The 12,255-nt window shown below is 37.7% G+C and overlaps 1 protein-coding gene across 5 annotated transcripts in view; it reads right to left on the reverse strand.

Moving 5' to 3' along the window:
* The window catches only part of TPST1 (tyrosylprotein sulfotransferase 1), a 105,540-nt gene that overhangs the window by 54,251 nt on the left and 39,034 nt on the right, over nucleotides 1–12,255 (reverse strand). For 2 of the 5 annotated variants that reach the window (XM_082714407.1, XM_082714408.1), the window contains exons 1-2: nucleotides 9,393–9,764; nucleotides 1,884–1,933 (exon numbers count right to left, since the gene is read on the reverse strand). The exons of the other annotated variants lie outside the window; for them this stretch is intronic. In XM_082714407.1, the coding sequence (XP_082570533.1) occupies nucleotides 1,884–1,933; nucleotides 9,393–9,431 (89 nt within the window). In that variant the 5' untranslated portion in view covers nucleotides 9,432–9,764. Of the gene's footprint in view, nucleotides 1–1,883; nucleotides 1,934–9,392; nucleotides 9,765–12,255 lie in introns of those variants that run through there. 5 annotated transcript variants of the gene reach the window in all.

Below are 12,255 nucleotides of genomic sequence, written 5' to 3' on the forward strand. Positions count from 1 at the left end.
TGGGATGGAAAACCTAAACTACAGGGGGAAATGAACCATAAGACACTATGGACTCCAGGAAACCAACTGAGGGATTTAGAAGGGAGGGGGTGGGGGATAGGCGAGCCTGGGGGTGGGGATTAAGGAGGGCAGGGATGGCTGGGAGCACTGGGTGTTCTACGCGAACAATGAATCATGGAACATTATATCAAAAACTCAGGATGTACTGTATGGTGACTAACGAAACATAATAAAATATATATATATGTGAAGAAAAAAAAGATTCTCTCTCCCTTTCTCTCTTCCCTTCTCCTCACTCCCTCTCTAAAATAAAAATAAAAATAAAATAAAATAATAAAATTTTTTAAAAAAAGGAAAACCTGAACTATAGTTGACAAACTGCTGGAGGCTCAGAGTAGGCAAACCTATGAGTTAAAGATTTGAGGGGCACCCCCAGAGTTTTATCATCTGGAATACGACCAGGTCTCGCTGTAAAAATCAGAGAAAAACCTCCTGCTTCTGTCAGGGATAGGAGAAAAGTAACCATTTTGAAATATGCCAGAGCCTTTGTCCTTAATAAAGCCTGCCCTCAAAAGAAACTAACTGTCCAGAGGCTACCTGACCTGAGGGAAGGAAAATACTCCGGTTCAGTCCTCTCCAGTCATCCTGTTTAACCTAGGGACGGGGGCAGGGGAAGGCAACACAACAAGGGTACTTGTGAAGTTCACTGCTGAAGGGCACCAGCTCAAGACAAGACTGAGACCTACTCCTCAGACGACAGAAGGCCTCCTTGGCCCCCAACACCACAGCACCACATCACTGAAGAACTCACCAGAGTTCCTCTCACCCAGTACACATCATGCATGGCTTTCAACAAAAAAATTATAAGGCATACTAAGAGGCAAAAATCAGTTTGAAGGACTGGAAGCATCAGAACTGGATTCAGATACAGCAGGAATGTTGGAATTATAAGACCAGGAATTCAAACAACTATGATTAATGTGTAAGGGTTCTAATGGGAAAAGTGACAACATGTAAAAACTGAGATACTATACAGCACAGAGATAAAAATTCTAAGAAAGAAGAAATGCTAGGGATCAAAAGCACTGTAACAGGGGTACCTGGGTGGCTCAGTGGGTTAAGCCACTGCCTTCAGCTCAGGTCATGATCTCAGGGTCCTGGGATCAAGCCCCGCATCAGGGTCTCTGCTCAGCAGGGAGCCTGCTTCCCCCCCAACCCCACCCCTGCCTCTCTGCCTATGATCTCTGTCAAATAAATAAATAAAATCTTAAAAAAAAAAGAAACACTATAACAGACATGAAGAAGGCCTTTGATGGACTCTTTAGCAGAGTGAACACAGCTGAGAAAAAATCTCTGAGCTTTGTCAATAGAGGATGTCAACAGAAATTTCAAAACTGAAAAAAAAAAAAGAGAGAGAGAAAAAAGACGGAAAAGGGGGGTGCCTGGGTGGCTCAGTGGGTTAAAGCCTTTGCCTTCAGCCTGGGTCATGATTCCAGGGTCCTGGGATCAGGCCCAAATCGGGCTCTCTGCTCAGCGGGAAGCCTGCTTCCCCCTCTCTGTCTGCCTGCTGCTCTGCCTACTTGTGATCTCTCTCTCTCTGTCAAATAAATAAATAAATAAATAAATAAAGACGACGACAGAGGAAAAAAATCTTGCCTATACAGGGAGCAAAGATAAAAATTACCTCCAGCTTCTCTTCAGAAACCAAGCAAACAATCAAAGTGGAGTGCAATATTTAAAGCCTTGACGGGGGGGGGGGGGGGGGGGGGGGGCACCTCACATACTTATAATTCTGTATACTGTGGAACTGTTCCTCAAAAGTAAAGGGGAAATAAAGACTTTCACAGACAAACATTAAGGGAATTTGTTGCCAGTGGACCTACCTTGCAAGGAATTTAAAAGAGTTCTTTAGAACTGGGCAGAAACTTGGGATCTACATAAAGAAAGGAAAAGCATTAGAGAAGTAATAAGTGAAGGTAAATTCAAAACTTTCACTTTTCTTATTCTTAACGGCTCTACTAGAGTTTGTTAAAATAATAATAGCAATAAGGAATTTTAGTATGAATACTTATGTATAAGTGAAATGAATCAAACCAATGATACAAAGGACAGAGAATAAATAGAAATATTTTGTTATAATAAGGTACTTGCACTACCCATGAAATGGTATAGTGTTACCTGCAGACGAAAAGGCAACCACAAAAAAATTATTTTTTTTAGTATAATTCATATGCTAAGAAAGGAGAGAAAATTGAATCATGTAAGAGGCTCAGTCAAAACTATAAATGGCAAAAAGAGTGACCAAAAAAAAAAAAAAAAACCAGGAACAAAGAACAAAGTGATGAATAAAAACAAGTAATAATTATAGTAGATATTAATCCAACTATATCAGAAACATTCTGAACATCAATGGTCTAAATGTACCAATTAAAGGCAAGTTATTTTGAGAGTGGATCAAATACAAGATCCAACTATATGTTTGCTTCAAGAAACCCATTTTAAATATAAAGACACATATAGATTAAAGGTAATCTATACAAATAGATTAAAGATAATCAGGTGGATAAAGATATAACATGTTAACACCAATCAAAGGTAGAGTAGCTGTATTCATGATAATGGGATCAATTATTCAAGAAGACCTAATAATCCTTAATGTGTAGGCACCTAACAACAAAGAGTCAAAAGACATGAGGCAACAAAGGTCTAAATTTCTAGGAGAAATAGATAAGTCCATTATTATAGTTGAAGAATTTAACACACCTCTATCAGAAATGGGCAGATCCTACAGGCAGAAAATCAGCAAGGATGTAGCTGAACTCAACAACATCATCAACCAACTGGATATAACAGACATTATCGTTTCTCTCCACAACAGCAGAATGCACATACCTATCTTAGGTTCACATGGAACCTACACCAAGATAGATCACATTCAGGCCATAAAAACAAATTTGAAGAACAGAGGTTATACAATGTATTCTTTTTTTTTTTTAGATTTTATTTATTTATTGGACAGAGAGAGATCACAAGTAGGCAAAGAGGCAGGCAGAGAGAGAGGGAGGAAGCAGATTCCCTGCTGAGCAGAGAGCCCGATGCGGGACTCGATCCCAGGACCCTGAGATCACGACCTGAGCCGAAGACAGAGGCTTAACCCACTAAGCCACCCAGGCTCCCCTAATCCAATGTATTCTTGTAAACTCCAGTGGAATGAAACTAGAAATCAATAAGAGAAACATAGCTCGTAAAACTCGAAATACTTCAAGATTAAACAACACATTTCTAAATAATATGTGGATCAAAGAATAATTTTAAATATTTTAAACTAAATAAAAATGAAAATACAACTTATCAAAATATGTGCAGTGCAGTGAAAACAGTGCTTACAAGGAAGTTTACACCATTAAGTGCATATTTCAAAAAAGAAGGAGCAAAAGAAAAGAAAAGGAGCAAAAGAAGTAACAATTAGAACAGAATTCAATGAAGTTAAAAACAAGGTATCAGGGGCGCCTGGGTGGCTCAGTGGGTTAAAGCCTCTGCCTTCAGCTCGGGTCATGATCCCAGGGTTCTGGGATCGGGCTCTCTGCTCAGTGGGGCGCCTGCTTCTACCTCTCTCTCTGCCTGCCTCTGTGCCTACCTGTGATCTTTGTCTGTCAAATAAATAAATAAAATCTTAAAACAAACAAGCAAGGTATCAATAGAGAAAATAAAAGCCAAAACCTGGTTCTTTGAGAAAAATCAACAGAATTGATATAATTCAGTGCTTAAAAAAAAAGCTGTCAAGCCAAGAAATTTAAATGCGTATTACCAAGTGAAAATAGCCAATCTGAAAAGGCTACATATTGTATGACATTCTGGAAAAGGCAAAACTATGGAGACAGTAAAAAGACCAGTTGTTGCCAGGAGTTGGAAGCAGAGAGGGACAAAAAGGTGAACCACAGAGGATTTTCAGGGCAGTGAAACTATTCTGTCTATAACTGTAATGGTGGATACATGACAGTGCACATTTGCCAAAACCTACAGAACGAACACCACCACCAAGAGTGAACCCTACTATAAAATACGGACTTTGCATGAAAATTATGTATCACTGTTCGTTCGTTAACTATACAAATGTACCAGTTTGGTTCGGGATTTTGATAGTAGAAGAAGTTTTGCATATGTGGGGGCCAAGAATATATGGAAACTCCCTATACTTTCTGCTCAATTTTACAGTGAACCTAAAATTGCTCTAGGGGTGTCCAGGGAGCTCAGTCAGTTAAGCATCTGACTCTCGGTTTTAGCTCAGGGTCCTGGGACTGAGCCCCGCATCCGGCTCTCTGCTCAGCAGGGAGTCTGCTTCTTCCTCTCCCTCTCTGCCTGCTCATTCTCTCATTCTCACTCTCTCTCTCAAATAAATAAATAAAATCTTAAAAATAGACAAGCTACTAAGAGAAGCGGTTTGTAACATACATATCAGATAAAGTCTAGCAAAAAGAAAATGACAAAACTTACGCACTGGAAAATGGGCAAAAGTCACAAACAGGCATTTCACAAGAGAACCACAAATGGCCACTGAAAACATAAGGTGCTCTTCCAGGGACGTAAGGATGGTTCAATATCCTCAAATCAATCAATGCAATACATTGCGTTAACAAGAGAGCAGATAAAAACCATATGATAATTTCAATAGATGCAGAAAAAGCATTTCACAAAGTACAACATACATTCCTGATAAAAAAACATTCAACAAATTAGGCTTAGAAGGAACAAATCTCAACATAATAAAGTCCTGAAATGAAAAACAACAACAACAAAACAAAACCACCACCGCTAACATTATACTCGATGGTGAAAAACAGAACTTTTCCCCTAAAATCAGAAATAAGTCAAGGATGTCCATTCTTACCACTTTTATTCAACATAGTACTGGAAGTCCTAGCCACAGGAATCAGACAACAAAAAGAAATAAAAGACATACAAACTGGTAAGAAAGAAAGAAAGAAAACTTTCACTATTTGCAGATGACATGATACTACATACCGAAAACCCTAAAGACTCCACCAAAAAAAACACTAGAACTGATTAATGAATTCAGTAAGGTTGCAGGATAAAAAAACAATTTACAGAAATCCATTGCATTTCCTAACACTAATAATGAAGTAGCAGAAAGAAAAAAAAAATCCCATTTACAATTGCACCCAAAATAATAAAATAGAACTAGAATATAAAATAGAAATAGAATATAAACTAGAAAATAAAATAGAACTAGAATAAACAATCCTAAAATTTGTATGGAAATCAGAAAAGACCCTGCATAGCCAAAGCAACCTTGGAAAGAAAAGCGAAGCTGGAGGCATCACAGCTCTACACTTTCCGTTACATTACAAAGCTGTAGTAATCAAAACAGTATGGTAATAACACAGAAATAGATACATAGATCAATGGAACAGAATAGAGCCCAGAAATAAACCCACAATTCTACGGTCAGTTCATCTTCAACAAAGCAGGAAAGAATATGCAATGGGAAAAAGATAATCTCTTCAACAAATGATGCTGGACAAACTGGGCTGCTATCTGCAAAAGAATAAAACTGGACCACTTTCTCATATCATACATGAAAATAAACTCAAAATGGATTAAAGGCCTAAATATAAGACCCGAAACCACAAAAATCCTAGAAAAGAGCATACCTGACATCAGCTATAGCAATATTTTTCTAGATATGTCTCCTGAGGCAAGAAAACAAAAGCAAAAATAAACTACTGGGACTACATCAAAATGAAAAGCTCCTGCATAGCAAAAGAAATAATCAACAAACTGAAAGGCAACCTACAGAATGGGAGAAGATATTTGCAAATGACAAATCTGGGAAAGGGTTAGTATCCAAAATACGTAAAGAACTAATAAAATTCAACACCAAAACCCACAAATAATCCAATCAAGAACTGGGCAAAGACATGAACAGATATTTCTCCAAAGAAGACATACAGATGGCCAACAGACAAATGAAAAAATGCTCGGCATCAGTCATCATCAAGGAAATGCAAATCAAAACCACAATGAGATATCACCTCACAGCTGCCAGAATGGCTAAAATAAAAAACACTAGAAACAACAAGTGTTGGAAAGGATACAAAGAAAAAGGAACCCTCATGCACTATCTGAAGGACTGTCTTCTTCTTTACACATCTGGACTTGGCTTTTTGCCTGCCTGGAACATACAAGCTGTTGGTTCTTTTTTAGGGAATCTTTAGGAGTGACTGGATTTTGGGAAGTTAATATCCTTTACCCTCTTTGGGGCCCTTACACCTGAGCGGGGTTATTCAATACTGCCAGAAATATTTATAATTAAAATTCTTTACCCAGAGGGAAAGAAACCAATTGAGGATAATCTAGTTGGATAAGTGGATCAATGCATGAAATCATTTAAGTTACACCCCAATTCTTTGAGGAACTGAAAGCAACTGTCCTAATCTGGCAAATTGTTTGCAAAACAAAACTCAGCTCCAGAGGCAATTCAAAATTCACCTATCTCTTCACCAATCCCCAAACTCCTTTATCTCAAACAGCTTGTAAATTATTGGCCTTAGGAAAGCAAAAGTCCATCTTGGAGAAACTTCTATTCTTTCAGTCCCTTGGAGTTAGAAACACAGCCCATTATCACTGACTCCCAAGGAAGAAAGAAAGGGGGAAAGGACTTTTTAAAATGCAAACTGCTGGAAGGGCTCCGGGGCGCTGGCAGTCTCCGTAGGATTAATTCCAGAGACAAAAACCTTGCAGATTTCTTGGAATCCCATCAATACACAACCTTCCTCTGGTCCCCTGTTACTTTACAGAAGTACAAGCTACTCTAAGCCTCTAAGGTCTTACCATCAAGTCTATCAACAGGCCGAAGAAGTCTATCAGGATCCCAATCCAAAGGTCACAGTTTAGAACTGGTGATTGGGCATGTTGGAAACAGGAGAGAAAAACAGCTCAGCCCCACCTGGAAGGAACATTACCAACTGCTCCCGGCCACAGACACTGTCTGCAAAATTAGAAGGTGGTAAGCCTTGAGTCCGCATCACCCAGCTAAAGGCTCCACAAGACACCGAGCCCAATACAGACACTGCAGACCTTCAAATCAAATTACGAGGAAGAGCAGTATCCATCGTCAAGACAGACTTCCACTCAAGACGACGGATCAGGATTGCCTACTTTAACAGATCCTGAAATCTTTCTCCTTTTCCTTTCCTTTACTCTGCCATTGGCCTAGAAAGATAAAGTCTTCATCTTTCTCTCTCAGGCCACTGATACAGGTGTCAACCTCTGGAATTTAGGACAACCTTTTATTTCAGGCTAGAAGAAAATCTAACTATGGTCCTAACTTTCTAGAAGCAAAATAAGGCACCTTATTGGTCAACTCCCCTGAATTTACATCATGAGTTAAAAGGACCTACTAGGAGGCTTGCAGGATTCAGGATTCACTCCTTTTGGCAGGTCCTTACTTCCTCTGTTAGGGTTAGGGTGGGCCTCTGTAAAACTGACAGGGAGGGAAAACCCCATAAAGTGGTGGGTTGCAGTTGTATGATAGCAAAGAGGCTCAGACCAAGGACTGTCCTTGAGGAATAATTTGAATGTAAGAAATGAACAAATAAAAAACTTGGTTCTTGTTCCTAAAAGATTAAAAAAAAAAGTCTTAATACCCCATCTAACTGCAGCTTCACACCCACTGAAATGTTAACCTTTAATCACTCTACATGGGAACTTCCTGGTCAGCACTAGCAAATTTACTGTTAGACCCCAGCTATTCCCCTTAGGAGGTCAATCTTGCCTAAAACAATGGTTTCTTTCCGAATAATTTCATTTTTCCCACTGTCTCTTTATCTTTAAAAGCCTTCCCTTTTCTGTAAACTTTTGGGGCTCCCCCACTTGCTAAATGGGCTACGCCTGATACATGAATTAATAAAGCCAATTAGTTCTTTAAAATTTACTGAGTTTATTTTTATTTAATACTATCTCTGTTCTGGATCTGATTTCTAGTTTTCTCTCTGCTTTACTTACTAGAAGTTTCAGAGTGTCAATTATTGTATTATATAGTATATTATATTGTATAGTACCAAATATTGTACTATTTTTTTCTCTTGTACTTACCACTGCTACTGTATTTTTCCTTCTAACCTCTTTGTGCTTAACAGTTCTACACCTTTTTTTCTGCCCAAAGGGCAGAGAACTTCTCTCTGAATTGTAGTTATGATTCTTACACCTGCTTCTGTTTAAGGCTTATCTTTATAGTGTTTTCTGGCTTTGCTCTTTTCACCTAGTAAATCTGTTTACTGATCCTAGGTTACTTGTTTATTTTAGTCTACCTTAAGTATACCTTGGTGCACTTTTCTGTTATTGTTACTGATGATTTTTATTTGTTCCAGGTAATTTCATAGTATCTGAAAGAGTTTAAAAGCAGGAACAATGCTGTATACACTAGTAATTTCCTGAATGTTCCCAGATGGAAATGACTGAAATTCCACAAATATTCCACAATTCATGAGTCGAAGTTAATGTAAATAGCCTCAAACTTTATTCCATTTCCTACTCCAATTATCTGAGAAGCAGGCAGGCAGTAGATAACATTCCGTCATTAGCAAAATCCTACTACATATTCAATCACTTGGAGAATTCTACTAAAACCCACCTAATTGCATGTTATTTTCCTTAAAATGTACTCCTCCTTACCTTTCTGTATAAACATTTCTTGAAAGATAAAGGCAAAAAGACATTTAGAAATGCTTCAATTTTTTTTCTACTCAACTAGTTTGGAAGAAATAAAGAGATCAGTGAGCTCTGTATCATTTTTGGAGCCATAGTAATCAAGACTACAGCTCAATTTAATATAATGTTGAACAGTATGGGTAAATAATTTGTTAAAACAGAACACCGTATTCAAAGCATCAAAGGTACAACATCAATCACTGGAGAAACTATTCTACTACTTTGCCTTGAAATGACTGTCTAAAAACATCAAGGATTAATAGTGTACCTAAAATTCTATAGCTGTATCTTAATGCAGACCTAAACTTATTAGCCAGCTAAAGCAATCTGCTTCTATCTCTTCCCCACTCATTAAAACCTTTGATTTTATTTTCAGTTTTTTTTTTTTAAAGCTTAACTTATACACAGTAGTCTCTAATGAAGATTCCCTAAACCACCCCAGAATGAAAGAATGTTTTCTTCCACCAAATTCTTTCATAGAGAAACTCTCACATACATTAGCAAGTGATTAACTTATGCTCCTACTCTAACTGGAACTGACCAGGAAGGCGAGATGTACCTCTCTGACTGAAAATAACTGGAAATTCCTAAGCAAAGCAAAAAAAGCATTGCTTTTTTAGTTAACACAATAGGGGAGGTAGAACTGTGAAAGTTTTCCTTACCACTGTCTTCAATAATTTCTGCATATGTTCCTGGGTCATCTGGTAGTATCTTCAAGCCTTCAAAACTGCCTAAATATTTTTAGTACTTCAGGACTAAATAATACCACAATAAGTATTAAAATACTTATTTTAAACAATTTTTCCAGAAAAAAAATATTTATAGGAAAGAACCCAAATGTTATTTTGTTTTGTTTTTAGGTTTAAAAAATACTTGCGGGGCGCCTGGGTGGCTCAGTGGGTTAAGCCGCTGCCTTCGGCTCAGGTCATGATCTCAGGGTCCTGGGATCGAGTCCCGCATCGGGCTCTCTGCTCAGCAGGGAGCCTGCTTCCTTCTCTCTCTCTCTCTACCTGCCTCTCAGTGTACTTGTAATTTCTCTCTGTCAAATAAATAAATAAAATCTTAAAAAAAAAAAAAAATACTTGTACCGGTCCTAAAATTAAAAGGACTCAGAATACTAAGTGTTGGCAAAGCTGCAAAGCAACTAGAACACATTTCTGTAAAATATAGCCGTACGTGAATGGTACAGATCGTGTGGAAAACAAGTATCTGTTAAGGACATCTAAATATGGAGATATAGAGATGTCTTATGATCCAGCGATTCTACTCACTGGCATATACCCAAGAGAAATTAATGCTCGGTTCACCAATAGTAATGGACAGGAATGATCTTAGCCACTTTACCCATAATAGTCCCAAACTGGAAACATCAAATGTCCAGCAATGTACCAATGGATAAACTGTTATATTTATATACTAGAATATTACATAGTAATGAAAAAGAATCAACAGCTGCTCTTTACAAGGTTATGGAAGTAGCCAGGCAAAAAATAATGAATAAGCATGCTTGCATTACATGAAGTTCAAAAACAAGCAAGACTATTTCTGAACTTCACACATAACATCAGAGCCCCTTGGTGACAGAGGTCAGAACAGTGGTTTCTTTTGGGTTGAGGAAGATGTTAACCAAGAGATGGATAAAGGAGCCTCCCGAGCACTGGTAATTTTCTATATATTTATACGGATGGTGATTATACAGGTGTATACAGATGTAAACACATATCAAATTGTACACTGAATATCTGTGCATTTACTTATAGGTATGCCTTAATTTAAAAATAACTCATATGATACCAAGAATCTTGGAATAAACATTGCAAGGTCTAGTCATGGCTCTGCCAGGTGTGATTCTTGACAAGGTGCAAAACCTCAGTGGGTCTCCATGCCTCAAACTGAATGCTAAGTAAGGTCTCTTCCCCTTCTAAAATCCATTTATTTGTAGTTTCTATACAATTTCCTCAGTCTCCATGTTTGCCTTAAACATAGTAATTATATATGTAAAATAATCTTTTCCTTATTTCCACTGAAATCTACCTTGAGCATATCTCCTTAATCCCTACTTGGACAGACTGGGAGTGGGTGTGGGGATGTCTATCAGGCTTATTTTAAACCACTAGAAGGAAACAGCATCAGAATATCTGGGCCATGGGGTGCCTGGGTGGCTCAGTGGGTTAAAGCCTCTGCCTTCAGCTCAGGTCATGATCCCAGGGTCCTGGGATCGAGCCCCGCATCGGGCTCTCTGCTCAGCAGGGAATCTGCTTCCCCTTCTCTCTCTCTGCCTGCCTCTCTGCCTACTTGTGATCTCTGTCAAATAAATAAATAAAATCTTTAAAAAAAAAAAAAAAAGAATATCTGGGCCAAAATTCAAGCACATAAAGTGAAATGCTTACCTAGGAATACAGGTGATTAGAAATTAGTTACGGTCTATTATCTGGAAAGAACAATAAACTATGATGACAGTAGCTAGGACTATAATTTCCTTTGAATCAATAAAAATAACCTCGAACCATTAGAGTGATAATATCTAATAATTTATAACCAATACCCCATAAGCTAAGTGCAGAAACGCAGCTGTTCCTTTCAAATTATCTAGATCAGGAATTAATACTCCGGGTACAAGTGCGATACACTGAAAAAAGGAATCAAGAAGACACTCCTTGGTAGGAGGAAGCAGGGTACCTAAGGGAGAAGTACACTGTTTTATCTTTTCTTTCTTTCTTTTTTTTAAACAGCAGGTACCTGTTTATTACCTTTATAAATGGAAAAAAATAAAACTTACTTACACCCAACTTTTCCCCATAAGGAGAATTAAGTAGTTTCATTTTATATCCTTATTCTGGGTACATATGTCATCAAATCACAATGTCAGATCAAGTCAGAGCACCCCAGTCACCACTTCATAAGAAAGGGGAAAATGCAATGGTTTTAGAAGTATTTGAATCTAAGGAACTTCCCGTACAGATGGATTATGGATTAAGCTTCCAACCTGTGGGGTTCTGAAGGGTAAAAATCAATACCCTTCAGATGACAAAAGAATTACTACATGTTATGAAATGTCATGGAAAACAGCACTAGCCCACTGAGACCAAGGCATGGATTCTAATTCTGGTCTTTCCATCTCAATTTGAGTGAATCATTTTTACTTTCTGATTCACTTTTCCAACCTGTAAAGTGAAGGGACTGGGTTAGATCATCTTAGCCTTTATTTTTCTCTATTACTAAAAATTCCTAAATGCTTAGAATTCACCACTTGCTTACCAACATGTGAGAAGCTTCTCATGTTAATCTACACAAAAAGCCAACTATCTTTATTAATAAGAGTATCTAGAAATTAGAAATCAGGAGTCACTAAAATTGAATGATGGACATTAAGGCCTAAGGTCTGTGAAAAAGACCTTTAACTGCTATAAATTGGGTTTGCTTCCATCAAAAAAATTAAAAGAACCATAATTCTAAATATACAGATGAATTAAATAAATGAAAAGGTCTATAATGAGCTACCTAGAGAATTTTTTTTAAAACTCA

This window comes from Mustela nivalis (genome assembly GCF_964662115.1).
Source record: "Mustela nivalis genome assembly, chromosome: 19".
NCBI classification, from domain to species: Eukaryota; Metazoa; Chordata; class Mammalia; order Carnivora; family Mustelidae; genus Mustela; species Mustela nivalis.